At 38.5% G+C, this 18,455-nt stretch overlaps 1 protein-coding gene across 1 annotated transcript in view; it reads left to right on the forward strand.

Moving 5' to 3' along the window:
- The window catches only part of CEP128 (centrosomal protein 128), a 110,475-nt gene that overhangs the window by 68,789 nt on the left and 23,231 nt on the right, over positions 1–18,455 (forward strand). Inside the window, exons 18-19 of the mRNA XM_054162221.1 lie at positions 10,159–10,208; positions 18,005–18,028. Of these exons, the coding sequence (XP_054018196.1) occupies positions 10,159–10,208; positions 18,005–18,028 (74 nt within the window). The remainder of the gene's footprint in view (positions 1–10,158; positions 10,209–18,004; positions 18,029–18,455) is intronic.

Consider the following 18,455-nt stretch of genomic DNA (forward strand, 5'->3'; position numbering starts at 1 on the left):
TGTATTGTGAAATATATCTATATTAAAATAAAATTTCAAGAAATTATTTACTGGAAGCATAAAGAGAATGTAGGCCATAGTGTTTTTTCTTTCTGTCAGTAGAGTCATGGTTTAGTAAAGGTTTCAGATCAAAGAAACTGCCCTGGAGTCATTCTGCAGCAGATGACTCATATTAAAGTCTGTATTGCAAGGACCCCCTCTCACACAGGAGATTTAATACTTCCTGCTGAGGAAAAGTGGCTGCTTCAGATCAAGACAGGCTGACTGATTAAGGAGGCTATCAAAAACTGAAATACAGGTAGTCTGACTTTTTCCTAGAGAGAGTTAAATACGTGTAGAGTTGAGCAAATAACATTTTGCAAACAGATTTTCTGTAGCTCTACAGGTCATCAACTTCCCAGTGCTTCTGTGAGTTAATAGCTATATGCTGCTGACCCAGCAGTGTTGGGTTTTATGTACCATCTCAGTAGATTCTAGAGGCGACATTTAATTCTGTTCTGGCCAGAATTCAGCTTGCTATTTGGATGCTTCTTCAGAGAACAAAAAAATACCTGGGGCACCACCTCTGAATTTGTGACAGTGGCAGCTGTTGAGAGAAGATGTTTGTAGCTCTGGATGACCAACCTCCATAAAGGTTGACATTGACATACAGACAATTCCTCTTTGGAATGTTTGGCACTCCGTATAATGATCAACAGACATACTGAAGTTCTGTGCTGTTACCACCTTTTGCATTTGGCTGGTCAGATGGGCAGAATCCAACGGCATGAGGTTTAACACATCCAAGTGCCAGGTTCTGCACATTGGCCACAACAACCCCATGCAGAGCTACAAGCTGGGGTCAGAGTGGCTAGAGAGCAGTCAGGCAGAGAGGGACCTGGGGGTGCTGGTTGATGGTAGACTGAACATGAGCCTGCAGTGTGCCCAGGCAGCTAAGAGGGCCAATGGCATCCTGGCCTGCATCAGGAACAGTGTGGCCAGCAGGAGCAGGGAGGTCATTCTGCCCCTGTACACTGCACTGGTTAGGCCGCACCTCGAGTACTGTGTCCAGTTCTGGGCCCCTCAGTTTAGGAAGGATGTTGACTTGCTGGAACGAGTCCAGAGAAGAGCAACAAAGTTGGTGAGGGGTTTGGAACATAAGCCCTACGAGGAGAGGCTGAGGGAGCTGGGGTTGCTTAGCCTGGAGAAGAGGAGACTCAGGGGTGACCTTATTACTCTCTACAACTACCTGAAGGGAGGTTGTAGACAGACGGATGTTGGTCTCTTCTCCCAGGCAGCCAGTACCAGAACAAGAGGACACAGTCTCAGGCTGTACCAGGGGAAGTTCAGGCTAGATGTTAGGAAAAAGTTCTATACAGAAACAGTATTGCCCATTGGAATGGGCTGCCTGGGGAGGTGGTGGAGTCACCATCATTGGAGGTTTTCAGGAGAAGACTTGACAGGGTGCTTGGTGCCGTGGGTTAGTTGCTTGGGTGGTGTTGGATTGGTTGATGGGTTGGACGCGATGATCTTGAAGGTCTCTTCCAACCTGGTTTATTCTATGTATGTATGTATTCATAAGAATAACTTCTGTGTGGATTTCAGTGTGCTTTAAGCATCATACCATGGCTGTGAAAGTAGGGAAATTTTTATTTTTTTTAAAAGATGTTTTTAAAGGAAGCACAGAAAATTCCCCAGGGAGATAATAACACAAGTGACAGGGCCTGGAATAGAACTAATAAGTCTTATGTAAGCATAAAAAAAACAAATTCTCCCTCTTTTGATAAATGTCTTTTTTAAAAAATGCATAAGCAGCATATTGGAACCTATAAATGTTTGTGTGGTAATCTTGTAGTATAGTTTTCTGCATGTATTTAATCTCATAGTCAGACAAACTATTTCAGCACAAGCATTATGTGGCCTGTAGAAAGGGTTGTAGCCACTCAGCATTGTATTTTGTATTCTTAAATATACATATGTCTGGTCTTGTCCTTTTGAATTCAGTGTAAGGCAGGCGCTGTGATAGGTCAGGTAATGTTAGGTTCACAGGGGTTATAGAGCTGATGAGAAGACTTAGGATAGCTTCTTGATGGGGTGTTTGGTGCCTTGATTTAGTTGATTAGATGGTGCTGGATGATGGGTTGGATGCGATGATCTTGAAGGTCTCTTCCAACCTGGTCTGGTCTGGTCTGGTCTATTCTATTCTATATGAAAACTTGGAAGAGATTTTCTAATTGAAATGTGGGAGATAATTCACTTCTGCATGTCTGCATCAAATACAAATCAAAGTGAAAAGGAAATATTAAAGAGAACTAGCAATATGAAACATAGGAATTACTGAAGGAAGTAAATTAGAAGCAACATTTATATACATAATGTTTGATAGTCCAGACATCATGGTTAAAACAAAAGGAAGCTTTTTATTTTTATGCAGTACATGCTTCAATTGTAGAAATTCATTGTTGCAACATGTTCTGGCATCCAAAACAATAGATTCAATGAAGAAATAGTCAAGTTCATGGAGGTCAGATAGATTATGTATTGTTCAGATGCAGTTTGTAAGAATTTTTTCAGACGCTCGTTGTTGGAAGCTGTCATTGGAATAAATAACATAACCTTTTTCTTTTTATCCTCCTGTCTTAATATCCACTTGTGCTTACTGTTCAAAGCATGAGGTAGGCTACGTGATTTTAGACATCACTGATTCCTCAAAGTCATGAGTATGGCTTGATGAGAAAATTATCTGAGAATCTTAAGTTGCACCCGTCTTGTCCCCCCACCCCCAAATTGTTGCATTTCCCTTCTATATATTATCTGTTTCTTTTTCCAAAAGCAATTAGCATCTTTGCATATAAGGAGGTACAGACTAGACCAGCACTGGAGATGTGAACATTTAAAAGATGTGCTGCTAAACCTCAGGAAACAGCAGGAAAACACAGTATGTTCAATTTTCTGCATAGTAATAAGTATCTTAGGGAATCTGAACAGTGTTTCCTTCTCTCTCAGCTTCAGGTGCCTTTTTTCTGTTATCTGTTATGATCATGAGTGCTGCTTCAGGTGAATTGAGACAAATGTACCACTATAGGTTTAAGAATATGCTTTGAAGGTCCACAGCAAAAATAAAACTGTATACCTAAAAAGTATCAAAAGAATGAATTATTTTTTAAAAGTCATGTGAAGTATATTCTTTTGGAATCTCAATGATGTTACTGAAGACTACAGTAGCTAATAAATGGGTAGAATTTATTAAGGCAAAGGCTATGGCCAAAAGGAATCCCTCTGAGTTTGGAGGTCTTTTTACAGGTGGGTGAGAAAACTTGATTTGGATACAGGTAAACAGCTGTTTCAGTCTTGGCAGTGATAAGCACTGCATTGAGTGGTGGCAACTGAATTGTAATCTTTAAATATAGTGGACTATGCATAGTTGTCGTAGTTTGGGCTGGGTGCCCTCTGCTACACGGGTGTTTCCTGTGTCCAGAAGTCCATCCCAGTGGGTGGACTCAGGAAATTAGGTATTTCTACCATAATCCCTTGCACCACTATAAATTTTGCAGTGGGGTCTGGCACTTCCTCTTTCCTTCCCTCTCCGAGACTTGGTAACTGGGGGAGAGATCTCCCGGCCATGGGCCTGATTGGGCCCAAGGCCACAGGGGGATGGGCAGTCTCAGGCCTGGCCAGCTGAGACTAGCCCAGCAGAGGGAGGGGGAAGAAGGAGCCCTGGGGGTTTTGGATGCACCCTCAGGTGGGGTTTGGAGTCTTTCTGGGTTTACTTTGGTTCCTTTCTTGTCACCATGTTTCCTTTTGTGCACACTCACTGTTCTCTATTTAAACTCTCCACTACTTTTGCAATCAGTTTGTCTGAGTCGTTATTTCTGCCTGTGGTGGGGAGGGGGTCTGCCCCAACCCATTACAATAGTGTTCATAAAACAGTTTGCTAATGGACGAGAAAACTCTAATTATTAAAAATCACTTGAGTCTTTTTGTATCTAGCAGAAATTACAAAATAAAAAATGCAGTGACCACTGAATTTGACTGTGGAACCTATTAAATGAAACCAAGTAGATGAAAGTCTGTTCCTCAGTGTGCAAGCTTGGGGGCTAATGATGCCTCTTCAATTATACTTAATTAGTCACCAATTCTACTTGTGAATTGTCCTGAAATTGACCAATCATTACTGGCTATGTGCATGAAATTATTTAATGACTAGCTAGTGTAAACATGCATGAGCCAGTTAGCTGCTGTTGAAATCAGTGGTTTCCATCTGACTTCTCTTTTAGTTAGGGGAAACATAGCTAGGTTTGCATCAGAGATTTGTGTCCTCTTTTCCCATCTGTCATTAGTGTTTCAGACCTATAAATCATTATTTATGCTTTTCATCTGGAACAAGTTACAACAATTTTTGCTACCTTACTTGATTCTCAAATCTGTGCAGTGAGCTGTCAGGAAGGTTGTATATAATTCATGAGGAGTCCTCAGGAAGCCTGGCAGAAAAGAAGATGGTGGGACAAGGGGCATTGAGTACAAACTACAACAAAGGAGGTTTCACTTTACCTTATGGAAAAACTACTTTGATGGTGACTGAGCCTCTGGACCAGGCTGCCCAGAGAGGATGTGGAGCCTCCTTCTCTGGAGGCATTCAAAACCCACCTGGACATATTCCTGTGCAATTTGATCTAGGTGAACCTGCATTAGCAGAGCAGTTGGACTAGATGATCTCCAGATGTCCCTTCCAACTCCTACCATTCTATGTTTCTATTAAAAAAAAATAACCACAAAGAAACAATAACACCAAACAAAACCATTTTTGAGTATTCTCACAGCTTATTTTCATTAAACCTGTGAATGCAGTGGGGATGAAACTAGCAGAGTAGAAATAGTCTGTATCTTGGAGATACTGTATTTTGCATTGAAGCCAAACAGTATCACACTTGACTCCAGAGAATTTTATTTAGTTTTTAAAAATCTTGATTAGGATTCTGAAATGCTCATAATTTATGGACCTTGTTCTACAGTAGCAAAAATTAAGGTTTTTAAGAAATACCTGTTTCTCTAGAACACTTTTAATATATCTTGTTTATGTGGATATTTCCTTAATGGCTTACATGCATGACAAATACTGTTTCAATTAGAGTACTTTGAAGCAAGTCCCAGTACTATTTTACATCTCATTTGCTTTTGTGCCAGGGTGGGTTTTCTGGCCTGACTGCACAAAGTCCAGCCTCATTGAAATGTCTTTTAGTACTGAGTGTTTCTGAACCATGACCGTTGTCACAGTGAGGCCGTTCTCCAGAATCATGCTAACACAGGTACAGTGTGAAATTGCATTGCTCTGTCTCTACTAGCCATGAATATATCTGTTCTGAAACATTTTGCTTAAGCTGGTTCAGTTAGAAACTGCTTAATCCCCTCTTCCTCCAAATAGGACTTTCATGTCAGCTTCGTTGTATGAAGGGAAAAACCTTTTGTTATAATATGTGATTAAACTTTGCTGTGTAGACACGTGCAAGATACGGAATTTCTAGCTGAGAGGAGCTAGTTTATTCAGCTGCTTGAAAATTCCTTCAGACTTGATGGAAACTTGCTTGGCTGCCTTGTGTATCTACAGGAATGCTGCAGTATCCGTTCAGCAACTTTGTGGGAAACATATCCAAATGGTGATTGAAAGCCATGGGTCGCATATTTGAAGTGAGAATGATAGGAGAGACTTGAAATAAATACACTGCAATTTTTGATCAAAACAGATGTAAGGGTGTAAGGTTAAAATATGTCTAATGAAGTGATTTCTTAAGAGTTTGACTTATGTTTGTGTAATGTAAAACCTAAATTTATAGGGTCACAAACTCTGAGAAAGCAAAAGTAGTTTTACTAGTAGGTGACTGAAAGCCCTAACTTGTGTTTTGGAGAAGGACTGTTCTTAGCTTGACGATGCACAAATATGTTGACACTTTTCTCCAAATGGCCATTCTTTTAGTGACCTGGATTTTTTTGTTTTAATGCCACATAGTAACAGTATTTTTTGTGTGATATGACTTGCTGTGTGTTTTCCTGTGTGACCTGCAGTTGCTTCAGAGGGTTGAGAACCTTGAGTCAGATCTGCTGGCACCTTGCACCTTGGATAGTTTGCCACATATTAGCTGTGTATGCAGAACTGAAAAGAAGTACAAAAGTCAAATTCAGAGGAATCTGAATTACATTTTAGGATTTTTGACTGTATCACTGTATCTGTGGATGTAGGAACTGATTTTTGTGTATAGCCCTGTACCTGTGTGTTTCCCTTTGCTAAAACAAGTTGTGAATTAACAGGTACCAAATGTAAATTCTTAGTGGTGAACATACAAACCCAGTATTGGTCCAGTTTGCTAACTTTTCTCTGGTACTTAAATCTTCACAAAGAATGTGAAGCAGAATGTGGTCTACCACTGCCTTCGGTTTCATAAAATAGGCAATCATGCAGCATTAAAAATCTAGTACCCACTTAACAATGACTGAAGGCTCTTCAGTTTTTGCTGAAATAAATCTTTGATATTTAATTCAAATTCTTATGAAGTTTCTTATTCCAGATAATATAAAGTCAATGTCCTATTTCACAGCTTTGTTACTTACCACCACCGGAACTGCATTTTAACATTCTAGAGTTACTTATTGGCACATTAGTGGCTCAGCTGGGATACGTAAGAAAGAACAGCTCTATTTTACTCATTCCACTCAATAAATACCTGCTCCTAAATCTTTTTTTTCTGATACTTCTCACCAGCAGTGAAAATTTAAGCTGATGGATGGGTATGAAAAAAAGATGTCTGAATAACTGCATACCTTATTTTCCTCACTTACCTGACTGTTATGATGTAATGTAAAATCTTCATCTCCAGGTGGTTCTTTGCAGTATTTTGCAACATACTATGTTGTTTCAGTGTCAGGTAACCTGCAAAATATAATGATTCTTGTGGAATATTTTAAATCATAACCTAAATATTCCCTGGAAGTTTGATCAGACAAGGTTACAGTGCTGTGGTAAACTGCAGGGACACTTAATTGGTATTCATTGACACATAAATAAATGAGGTAGAAACTTTCAGTGATTTGAAGTTCAACCACTCTAAATAAATTATCTTTGCAAAACTACCTAAAAGTATGATCTCTAGTTCTGGAGACAGTTTCTTAGATTTAGTGTTGATTTTTAGGGGTATTAAACAACTGAAACATGCTTGATATTTATTTTTTTTAATTGATTTTTTAAAAATAGTTTTGGCTTACAGGAATATATTGATGAATATATATATTTTTTTAAAGTGATTTTTCATGTTGTCTTTTCCCCATGTATTATTCATCATTTGGGAAGAACTGTAATGCATTCGGTTGCCTTTGTAATGCTTTTTCGCTAATGCCAGTTCTTCTAGGCAATCTATAAATTGCTTTGTTCTGTGTCCTCTGAGGATAATGATATGTTGCTTTGAAAGAAGCAAGAACTCAGTGGCTACATTAGGCCTTGAAAGAAGATCGTAGCAGGGCTGTTCACAAATGTAGAAAGTCAAGCCACTGTGCAGCTTCACAGAATCACAGAAACATTCTGGTTGGAATGACCCTCGGGATCACCAATATCCAATATCATAACTTCCTTTTGGAAGGAACATTATGATCAGAGAAATGCAGAGACTGATCACAGGATGAAGAAAAGGAACCTGCACTAGGGTCGTGACTGTCTTTGCAGTATTACAGACACAGCGCATTCTCCATCTTAAGTTTATTGTAACATTGTTTTCTGGCACTAAGTGTATAAAGCATGTTTGCGCAAGAACTTAAATATGGTAAGTGTTTTCCTAATTACAAAACAAATCATCAGCACTGTCCAGATAAACTAAACTAATGATTTTCTGTTATTATGATTTGCAGTGTTCAAAAGAACGGTACAATGCGCTGTATTTTCATGACACTTTTTCATATAGCTATTTAATATCTATTGCTTTCATTTTCTTGGGTTTGCTTTAGCTTTGAAGAAAACATGCTATTTTAGATGGAGTACTAAGTGGGGTCATCACTTTCAATGGAGAACATGGTTCTTAAATACATTGTCATAAAGGACAACTCTGCAAAGTAGGTATATGTTGTCAGTTAAATAACACCACTTCAATACCAACCTGCCCATCTGGGGACAGAGTTTTCTGAAGTATCCCGCAGAACAGCCAATTTGGGCAGTGTTACAATTAAGTAAATGGATTCTAGCTATCTGTAATTTCAGATGCAGAACTTTCTTTTTAGAGACTGCCAGCAGAAATTATCTCAATTTACCTTATGCTTATAAAAGGCCTTTGAAAAGAACCTTGTAATAATAATCACGCCTGTACAACAGAATCTCAAAATATTGCATCAGAATTAAGGTAAACCAAAGTGCAGTCAGATGGAACATAGAGAAAAATCTGTCATTTCCCATCCCTTTCTCATAGACCTGTTCCTTCCTCATAATTTTTTTTTTTGAAAGCTAGTGTTACAATACTATTTTTTTACCAACTCAGTTACAACACTGGAATATACCCAAGGAAAACATACAGGGCAGCCACTTCCCAAAGTCACATACTTGCAATAACTAATGTTGATGGCAGCACATTTAGCTACAGTAATTTATATGGCAGTTAATTCACTGTACTAGAAAGCATACCAAAGAATAATCCAGAAAAACTTGAATATGCCAATAGAAAGTAAAGAAACAATCTTTTTTATTAGTTTTAAGAAAGAATTTGAAAAAAAACCTTCATGGAAACTAGGAATTAAAAACAGCCAGGCAATTTCTCTGCTTGTGGAAGAGATAACTGAAATTTTGTATATATTAACATTACTTTTAAAGGACTAGTGCCTGAAAATAAATCTCAAATAAGCTGTGTGCAGTTAGAAATGAAAAATTAGTTATGAAAAAAGAGGCAGTGGATTAGGGCACTCACATGAGGCTTCATAACAAGAGAAAGAACAGTGAAAGATTAGAGAAATAAAGGAAAGTTTTGAGTTTGTGTCAGTAGAATATTTTAGGTGGTTTTTATTGTAAAGCATTTAAGCTAATCTTTGAAGTATGCAGTTATCAGTACCCTGTATTTCTTAAGGGTATACTTCTTAAGGAAGTATATATACTTCTTAAGGAAGTATACACAAGTACTTTTAGTTAGCTGTTCTGTACTTGGATGCCGCGGGAGTTAGCAATCAGAACTGAGTCCTATGAGATTGTCAAGGCAATTTCCTAATCTCATAACTCCTAATTGCAAGCAAACGAGGACATATCTTGATTCAGAGTTGGTCTCTGGCTTAGTTAAAGCAGTGCTTTTGTCATGCAAAACTCATGAGCGAACTTAGGATACTTAAACGGTTATGAGCTTTCTGCATGTGTATTTGTTTTTCCTTCTTTCCCTGAGGTTATAAATTTAGAGTTTCCCCGGATTCTAAATGTGATGCACTTGATCAAAACCACACTTTTAAGCATAAATATGTCTAAATTAAATATAAAAGCAACTCGTGGCATATCCCACAAAATTTAAATAAATTAACTTCTATTGTAATGTTACATATGGGGATGTATATGACAATGTGTAGAATGGTTAGGAATGAATACAAGATAGTAGGATTTTATGGTGTAAAGACTGTAAACAGACTTTTCTAATATGTTTGTTACAGTGAACTGGCTATTTTGATTATCAGAATTGTTCCATTTCAGTGTGACATGGTAATTATTTTGATAACGGTCAAAACTGACTCCACTCATTTCCGCAGGGGTTGCTACTTGGTTGTTAAAAAAGTAACCTGGAGTCATATGCAGTGGCATGACTTTGATCTGCTTCTGTTTTAATCAGTTTTCAGAATTAATGTCTTTTTTTTTTTTTTTTTCCCCCCATTGAATTTCAAAAATACACCAAAGGACTGATTTAAGCACAGACAAGTTTTTCTATGAATTTGAATGCTTTCCCCCCTTCCCCACCCCCAGCAAGACTGTCTTTCCATGGCTGTTTTTCTGTGTTCATAACAGCCTGTGTTTGGAAGCAATCATACCACTCACACATTTAATCAATTAGTTTGATCAACTGAAAAGGAATGTTGTGAAATCTGTAAAGCAAAAAACTTGCTGATTGTTTTATACAATAGTTTTCCTGTCAGCCACAAGACAGGAAGTTGAATTTACAAGTTCTGGTTTTCATTTTGCAGAGCTGCTAGAGAAGACCCTCAGAAGAGAGGAAGAAATAATTGCTCTCCAGGTATACTTTCTATGTAATTAACTAGCTACACTTTTTGTCACCCTTCAAACTACTAAATTGTTTTACAACATTATGATTATTTGTGCTCCCTTGTATCTTAAATGCAACTTTTGGAAATATATATGCAACCAAATACAAACCTGATAGCTAGTAATGCTTAGTGCTGAGTTTCTGCCCACCAATTTAATTGAATATTGGGGAAGAGTAAAGTAGACAGCATTCTTATATGAGTCTATAAATCTAGTCCATCAGTGAAAAAAAAAATGGTGCTTTTATATCACACTCTATACAGAAGTTGCTCTGTTATATTATACTGCTGACTTCACTGAAACTGTACATGAATAGAGGCAGTGCAAATCCTCGTTCAGAAATGAAAAAATACTTTATATTCTACTTCAGCAGTTGGATTATGTTTTCTGAACTGTGTTGCTTTCTTCTGTATCTCCCTATAAAAATGAGAGATTTTAAGTAAGATTTTAAATCTCTGAAATATTAAATGTCCCTAATCACCTTCCTGAGGAAGAAAGGAGATGAGTCAACGTGTGCTAGGATTTGATACAATGTAGTAAATTCTCATTGTATGGCCTCTAGCAGCAAAGCTGCCTGTGCTAAGCACTTTAAATTTGTGCTCAGAAAGTAAGATTTACCCTAGGCTCAGCTTTGGAATAGTATTTAAGCATTACAGTCAAAGAAAACATATTCCTTTGAAAGGAAAATGGCTAGGAAAGCAAAATCAAGCTGGTGTGTCTAAATTGTGCGGCTCAGGAGTTAGGGAGGGTAGTGTATGTATTCTTCAGAAAAGAGAAGGTAAAGAAGAAAATTTTAGCAACAAATTACAGCAAACAGTATCCAGTATGAATAATAATAGTAAAAAGCCTAGGTATGTTATAAGGAATGTATCAATAAAGCACTGTTTTAGAGGTATGCTGGAAGCAGAATGTTAATGAGAGAATTAATGAAGATAAGGCTGTTAAGGAAAATGAAATTCTGTATTGACTTGAGTTTTGACCATAGGAGTTTGTTTGAAGATAAACCTTCTCTTACCATGTAATAAATAGAAGGCATTTTGAGGGCTAAAGGTACCAGAGTAATTGTAGAAACAGTTTGATCCAGTAAGAAGTGAAGTTGCAAGACCCAAAAGTTACACAACACACCAATCCAGCTGTTTCCTGTTCAAACAAAAATTTTGGCCTAGCTTTCTGGCAGCTCAAGTTCAACAAAGCCAAGAGCTTGTCTGCGCAAGCAGTTTACACAGGTGCATATCTAGTTACATCAATGTAAAAAGATCTCCTTTCATGTGAAGCAATTCTGCATCTGCTTTCATGTGAAGCTCTATGGTTGACAAATTGTTCTAATTATGTTACTTCTAGTTGAATAAGGATTAACTTTATACTGCAGAAAGTTGCATCATAATAGTGTCTTGTGTGTGTATCTATCCTTGATGGTATTTCTGACGGTCTGTCAAGTTGCTGATCAAATTGCTTCCCTAACTGGTAGTTCTGGTCAAGTGTGTGACTTGTGCTGCTCTGACTGCACAATATTCTTGTATTCAAATGCTTGTCAGTGTTTTCTACTCCTTCAGATGCCTATGCTTTTACAGTCACGTATTCAACAAAAACATCTTTTATTTTTCTAGATAATATGTTGATCATAGCCAGTGTGATTCAAAATTTTCTCTGCCTGGGGTCCTCTGGTCAAGTGATACTGTATTCAAAACTTTCTGTGGCTGAATATGTGTGGCTTTATGTGCAAGCAGTCATAAAAGCTAATTCACGTTATCATGTTTGAATCTCCCCAAACTGTTGTATCTCCATTTATAAAGCATAGGAAGTAAGAAGAAAGTGAGATTTTTTTCAAATATGCCATTTCCCTGAGCTTTAGTTGATGCTTGTATCCTTTTGTTAGGCAGGTGATCATAGAATCACAGAATTGTTAGTGTTGGAACGGACCTCAAGGATCATCCAGTTCCAACCCCCTGCCATGGGCAGGGACACCTCACACTAGGTAAGGTTGCTCAGAGCCACATCCAGCCTGGCCTTAAAAACCTCCAGGGATGGGGCTTCTACCACCTCCCTGGCCAACCTGTTCCAGTGTCTCACCACCCTCCTGGTGAAGAACTTCTTCCTAATATCCAATTTACATCTACCCATTTCTAATTTTTTCCCATTCCCCCTAGACCTATCATAACCTCACGCCATAAAAAGTCCCTCCCCAGCTTTCATGTAGGCCTCCATAAGATACTGAAAGGCCAAAATAAGGTCTCCTCAGAGCCTTCTCTTCTCCAGACTGAATAGTCCCAACTCTCTCAGTCTGTCCTCGTAGGAGAGGTGCTCCAGCCCTCTAATCATCCTCATGGCCCTTCTCTGGACATGCTCCATCACGTCCAGATCCTTCCTGTAGTAGGGGCTCCAGAACTGGACACAGTGGTGCAGAATATTTGTTTCTTATGAGCCTCAGTTCATCAAAGCATGCATATAGCTGGTTAATGCATGGATGTTTTCATTGAAGAAGATTGCTGGAAGATAATTGTTAAATGAAGGACCACTACCAAATGAAAGTTCTCTTTACCCCTGAAACCTACAGTCCTTGAGTAGGATTCACCTGGCATTTGATCCTGCTCAGTTCTTGGTAGACAATAGGTCATGTTGCTTGTTGTTGTCTACAGTTCTTGGAGGCCTCTCTGGAGAGGTATCTTACACAGAGAATGTATAGTAAGTTGGTCCGTGATGCATTTTGTTTGCAGTTTAAACGGGTCATAAATGTAATGTCCAGGAAACAAGGTGGACAGAAAAGGTGTATGTTTGGAGTATGGACAAACAGTTGGAAGCAGTCAGATTATCATGCCTTTAGGAGTTATTTCTTACTTGAGCTGTGAATGCTGACCATAGTCTTAAAACAAAACTAGGGACATGAGGAAATCTGTCAGAAATCAATGTATTGCCATGGGCAAGTTATGACTAGGAATATCATCAGGTTCTTTGCCATGCCTCAGCATCAAGTAAAAAGGCTATTCCCAAGAGCTAAGGATCTTTGGTTTTTTATGGTTTTAGTTTGCTTGTGTTTTTTTTAGGGGAGACAAAGAGCACGTTTTGTTAAAAATAATTTGGATTATGTACAGTTATTGCTTCTACAATGCCATCTGCTGAAAATAACAAAGGATAGAAAGGAAAAAAGCAGGTTTATGAGGATTGTTCCTGGAAATATTGGACCACCAATTTTCATGCATTCCTTTAGTTGGGGCCTATGTTGGACTGCAACTAACATGACAAATACAAATAACACTTCATTAAGACAGTTGCAATCGTTGTAGCTACATCTTTCTTCATAAACATGACTCATATATGATGTGTCATGATAAAAACTGTATGCAATATATGGGATTCTTTGATACAGAGTTTTTTGGGAGCTAGAAGGATGATGCTTTGAATGACATTGCTGTATTCTTGGACTTCCATTTTGAACTTGTTGCATACTTCTGACTAGAGTTTGTGTTATACATGAAGTATTTATGTGAGAGTTTTGATAGTTATAAATGAGGGTTTATATGTTCTAGATAATATCTTTTTTTCTCATTAAGCATATCACAGAATCACAGAATGTTAAGGGTTGGAAGGGACTTCTACAGATCATTGAGTCCAACCTCTTGCCAAAGCAGGCTGCACAGGAATGCATCCAGGCAGGTTTTGAAAGCCTCCATAGAAGGAGACTCCACAACCTCTCTGGGCAGCCTGTTCCAGTGCTCTGTCACCCTCACCATAAAGAAGTGTCTCTTTATGTTGAGGTGGAATCTTCTGTGTTCTATCTTGTACCCATTGTTCCTTGTCCTATCACTGGGCACCACTGAAAATAGACTATCACCTTCATCTTGACTTCCACCTCTCAGATATTTATAGACATTGATAAGATCTCCTCTCAGCCTTCTCAAGACTAAAAAACCCCAGGTCTCTCTGTCTGTCCTCCTAGGAGAAGTGTTCAAGTCCTGCAATTGTCCTGCTCTCCAGCAGGTCCCTGTCTCTCTTGAATTGGGGATCCCGAAACTTGGACACAGTATTCCAGATATGGTTTCACAAGGGCAGAGTAGAGGGGGAGGAGAACCTCCCTAAACCTGCTGCTCGCTGTTGTTACATGTGCGATCATGTTCATCTAGTACAATATTTAGTTTGCCAGAAGTCTACATTGCTTTCTACATTATTGCTGATAGCCACTCCAAGAAGACTAAAAGGCTCTGATTGTATGGTCTTCACCTTCCTTTTTTTCTGAAAGCCATTACATGGTACAAAAAAGAATATACTATGCAGGATAATTGCACTATTCAACTGTAGAAGAAATTTATATCTGAATTGCTCTTAACTATCATCACAAATTTGTTTGGGTTTTGTTGCAGAACCTTTAAATAAATATTAGTATTTGTAACAGTCACTGCAGTTTTCTGAAGGAACAGTCATCTGAAAAGAAATATTTCTGAGTTTTTCACATAATATTTTTTACCATGTTTGTTCTAACATGCTGAAATTTTCAGCCTGTATCTCAGACTTGCTTCCAAGAAGGAATAAGGACCTTAGTACTTAATACACTGCTATTTCTAAGAAAGAGTTTTAGTGAAATTCTGTAAGCTTTTTCTTAGGCAATGTTGTAGTTGGAATCTCCAACTAACATGCATTGTAATGGCCACTGAGCAAATATTTCTTAACAGACACGTCAGCTTTCCAGAACCTCATATTATTCTATTTTTGCTGTTAAGAAACTAAAAAGTGAAATAAATCTATAGGAAACCTGAGAAATTTATCTTGAGTATTTTGATTTAGCTTTTAGGGGTAAGGTCATCCTCCATTTTGTTTTAAAATAAATAAATAAAATTTAAAAGTTTATTTTTTTGTCTTTTTTTAATCTGTCACTTGGAAAGAGTCCTGTATCTGCAAGTGAGAAGTGCTCTTTCTTTTTTCCCTCTCTCCGTACATTTGGTTTGTTATTTGTCATTGGTTTATGTACAGGGAGTTTCAAATCACTGTGTTATGCAGTTACAACATCAGCTAGTTCAGTGGCATCCACTGCTGGCAAAATGTTAGCACTTCTTTAAAAACAGTTGTATTTTGATTCTGTATTAGATTTCCATCAAACTTGTTTATGCGTGCATTCCTCTTTTCCCTTCAGATATTTCCATGCACTTACTTTCCTGAGCAGTCTTGCTTGGTTCTTTGTACCTCTTCAAAGCCAATTAGTGTTTTCCAGATGCTTTTTTGGTTCTTTTTCTGTTCCAGCCTCACTTGACCTGGTTGTTTTTCCTGAAGTATATTGTCTCAATTTCTGCCTGTGGTTTAGAATTTTAATCAAGGGTGCAACTACTGTAAGCAACTGGTAAAAACAGATATAACTTACATGTGAGTGAACTTCAAGCATTTCACTAGGGTGAACTGTGTCTTTCTTCAAAAGATTATAAGAATGAAAGCTCTTCAGTAATTCAAGAGACACTGGTTTCACACAAATAGGTAAATACACAATATGTAAATCACAGAATCACCAAGGTTGGAAGAGACCTCAAGATCATCAAGTCCAACCTGTCACCACTGACCTCATGACTAAACCATGGCACCAAGTGCCATGTCCAATCCCCTCTTGAACACCTCCAGGGATGGTGACTCCACCACCTCCCTGGGCAGTCCATTCCAATGGCTAACAACTCTCTCAGTGAAGAGAGTAATAGCTCCAGAACAGTCTTTGTAGCTGATTTCCACTTAGTCTTAGACAAAAGAAAAATATTTATGTATTCTTGCAAATGGCAGAAACTGTTTCTGACTCCCAAATTCTTCAGCTGGTCTCAGAAATTTTTGTTGTACCAGTGACTTCCAAGCTCATGAAGTTAGTTCAGATTTGTCTGGTTTTAGATATTGCAGGAATAAATCCAGATTATTACAATAAGTTTTACCTGTTAGGGAAGGATACAACAGGAAAAAGTGTAAGAATTCTTAGCCTGATCTGCCTAGGAAAAAAAAAAGTTAGTAAAAAATCTTCTGTACTTTCAAAAATGTAGTATTTGACCAAGGCAAGGGTTCCTGTAATGTCTTAACAGTGAGGAACTTGAAATAGGGGCTCTTGTAAACACCTGAATGCCTGTTATTTCAGATTACTTAAAAGTATCAGGACAGTGCCAGAGTACTTAATTTTACTAGCTTTATATTTTTCTTACAGATACTTTGAAATGGAAACAATGTTAAAATACATACAGTAAATTTATAAATTCTGGGTTCTCTATATTTTGTGCTGGATTAAAGCTGACACAAGTTTATTTTATCTGCAATTCATGTTTGTCTGACATTAGACATTGACTAACGTCATCTCGTTATTCATAAGACATTCTTCAGAGCTATTTCTGGATACCGGAATAATTATATGGAATTTACTTTTTAGTTTTCTAAGGAAGTGCCTAAATGAAAACTAAACCAGATGCTAACATGAAATGAACTCCAAAACCATGCTAGATTTACAGTCACAGATGATCAAAGAGGGAAAACAAACTGTGAGACACATAAGAGTAAATTCAACAGTTTTGAAAATCTAATGATATGAATTGGATAAAGAATACATCATAGGGCTTTTTTTCCCCCAAATTATTCATCTTGTTTCTGGGGAGTTTAACATCTTTATTGATGATCTGGATGAGGGCAATGAGTCCATCATCAATAAATTTGCTGACAACACCAAACTTGGGGCAGGAGGGTAGAGAGGCTTTACAGAGGGACCTCAATAGGCTGGACAGATGGGCAGAATCCAACGGCATGAGATTTAACACATCCAAGTGCCGGGTTCTGCACATCGGCCACAGCAACCCCATGCAGTGCTACAGGCTGGGGTCAGTGACTGGAGAGCAGTCAGGTGGAAAGGGACCTGGGGGTGCTGGCCGATGGTAGGCTGAACATGAGCCTGCAGTGTGCCCAGGCAGCCAAGAGGGCCAATGGCATCCTGGCCTGCATCAGGAACAGTGTGGCCAGCAAGAACAGGGAGGTCATTCTGCCCCTGCACACTGCACTGGTTGGGCTGCACCTCGAGTACTATGTCCAGTTCTGGGCCCCTCAGTTTAGGAAGGATGTTGACTTGCTGGAGCGTGTCCAGAGAAGGGCAACAAAGTTGGTGAGGGGCTTGGAACACAAGCCCTATGAGGAGAGGCTGAGGGAGCTGGGGTTGCTTAGCCTGGAGAAGAGGAGTCTCAGGGGTGACCTTATTGCTCTCTACAACTACCTGAAGGGGGGTTGTAGACAGGCAGAGGTTGGTCTCTTCTCCCAGGCAACCAGTACTAGAACAAGGGGACACAGTCTCAGGCTGCATCAGGGGAGGTTTAGGCTGGAGGTTAGGAGGAAGTTTTAGACAGAGAGAGTGATTGCCCATTGGAATGGGCTGCCCGAGCAGGTGGTGGAGTCACCATCACTGGAGGTGTTCAGGAGGAGACTTGACAGGGTGCTTGGTTGCATGGATTAGTTGGTTGGGTGGTGTTGGATGATAGGTTGGATGCGATGATCTTGAAGGTCTCTTCCAACCTGGTCTGGTCTGGTCTGGTCTATTCTATTCTATTCTATTCTATTCTATATTCTATTCTGTTCTTTGGAACAAATTTCTAAGTGAGATGGTATGGTAAGTGGGTCAGAGGCCCAGTTAAGTATAGGGGTTCCTATTCAGTGAGATTGTATACAAAATGCCATACATATGAACAGCAAAATACCAAAATTAATCCTTTTCATCACTGTTCAACTTATGTTACATTTACATTCCTTATTTTCTAATGGCATCTTGTACTTTATTTTTAGGAACGTATTATGGCCTTGGAAGTGGTAAGTTTCTTGAATTGATTTCCAAGCCAATCACACTTACATTGCTCATAGTTTTCTAAATTATTAACAATACTATTTTCAAATATATAAAAAATAATATTTAATTCTACAATTTTTTTTATCTGTCATTTTAATTTTAGGAGAAGATGTGGTAATTTTACGCTTCACCTTTCTGTGTAGGTTTTTACTACAGGATTTGAGCAGCAGTTGTATGAAATGCAGTGTAATGTTGCAGTTTTTCTGTACAGTTGAGTCCTCGTTCCATCCCTGGGAAAAGAAATGCTGTAGATTTGAACCACACAAAGGATATTATTTTTCTGCCCATGATGCTTCTAATGGTTGAGGTCCATGTGATGGATCTGTTCATTTCAGTGACTGTGTGCTTTTTACATATTTATCCTAGGAAATGCAGTTAGAATCGGTTCAT

The sequence above is a fragment of the Dryobates pubescens genome, chromosome 5, assembly GCF_014839835.1.
Source record: "Dryobates pubescens isolate bDryPub1 chromosome 5, bDryPub1.pri, whole genome shotgun sequence".
Taxonomy (NCBI): Eukaryota; Metazoa; Chordata; class Aves; order Piciformes; family Picidae; genus Dryobates; species Dryobates pubescens.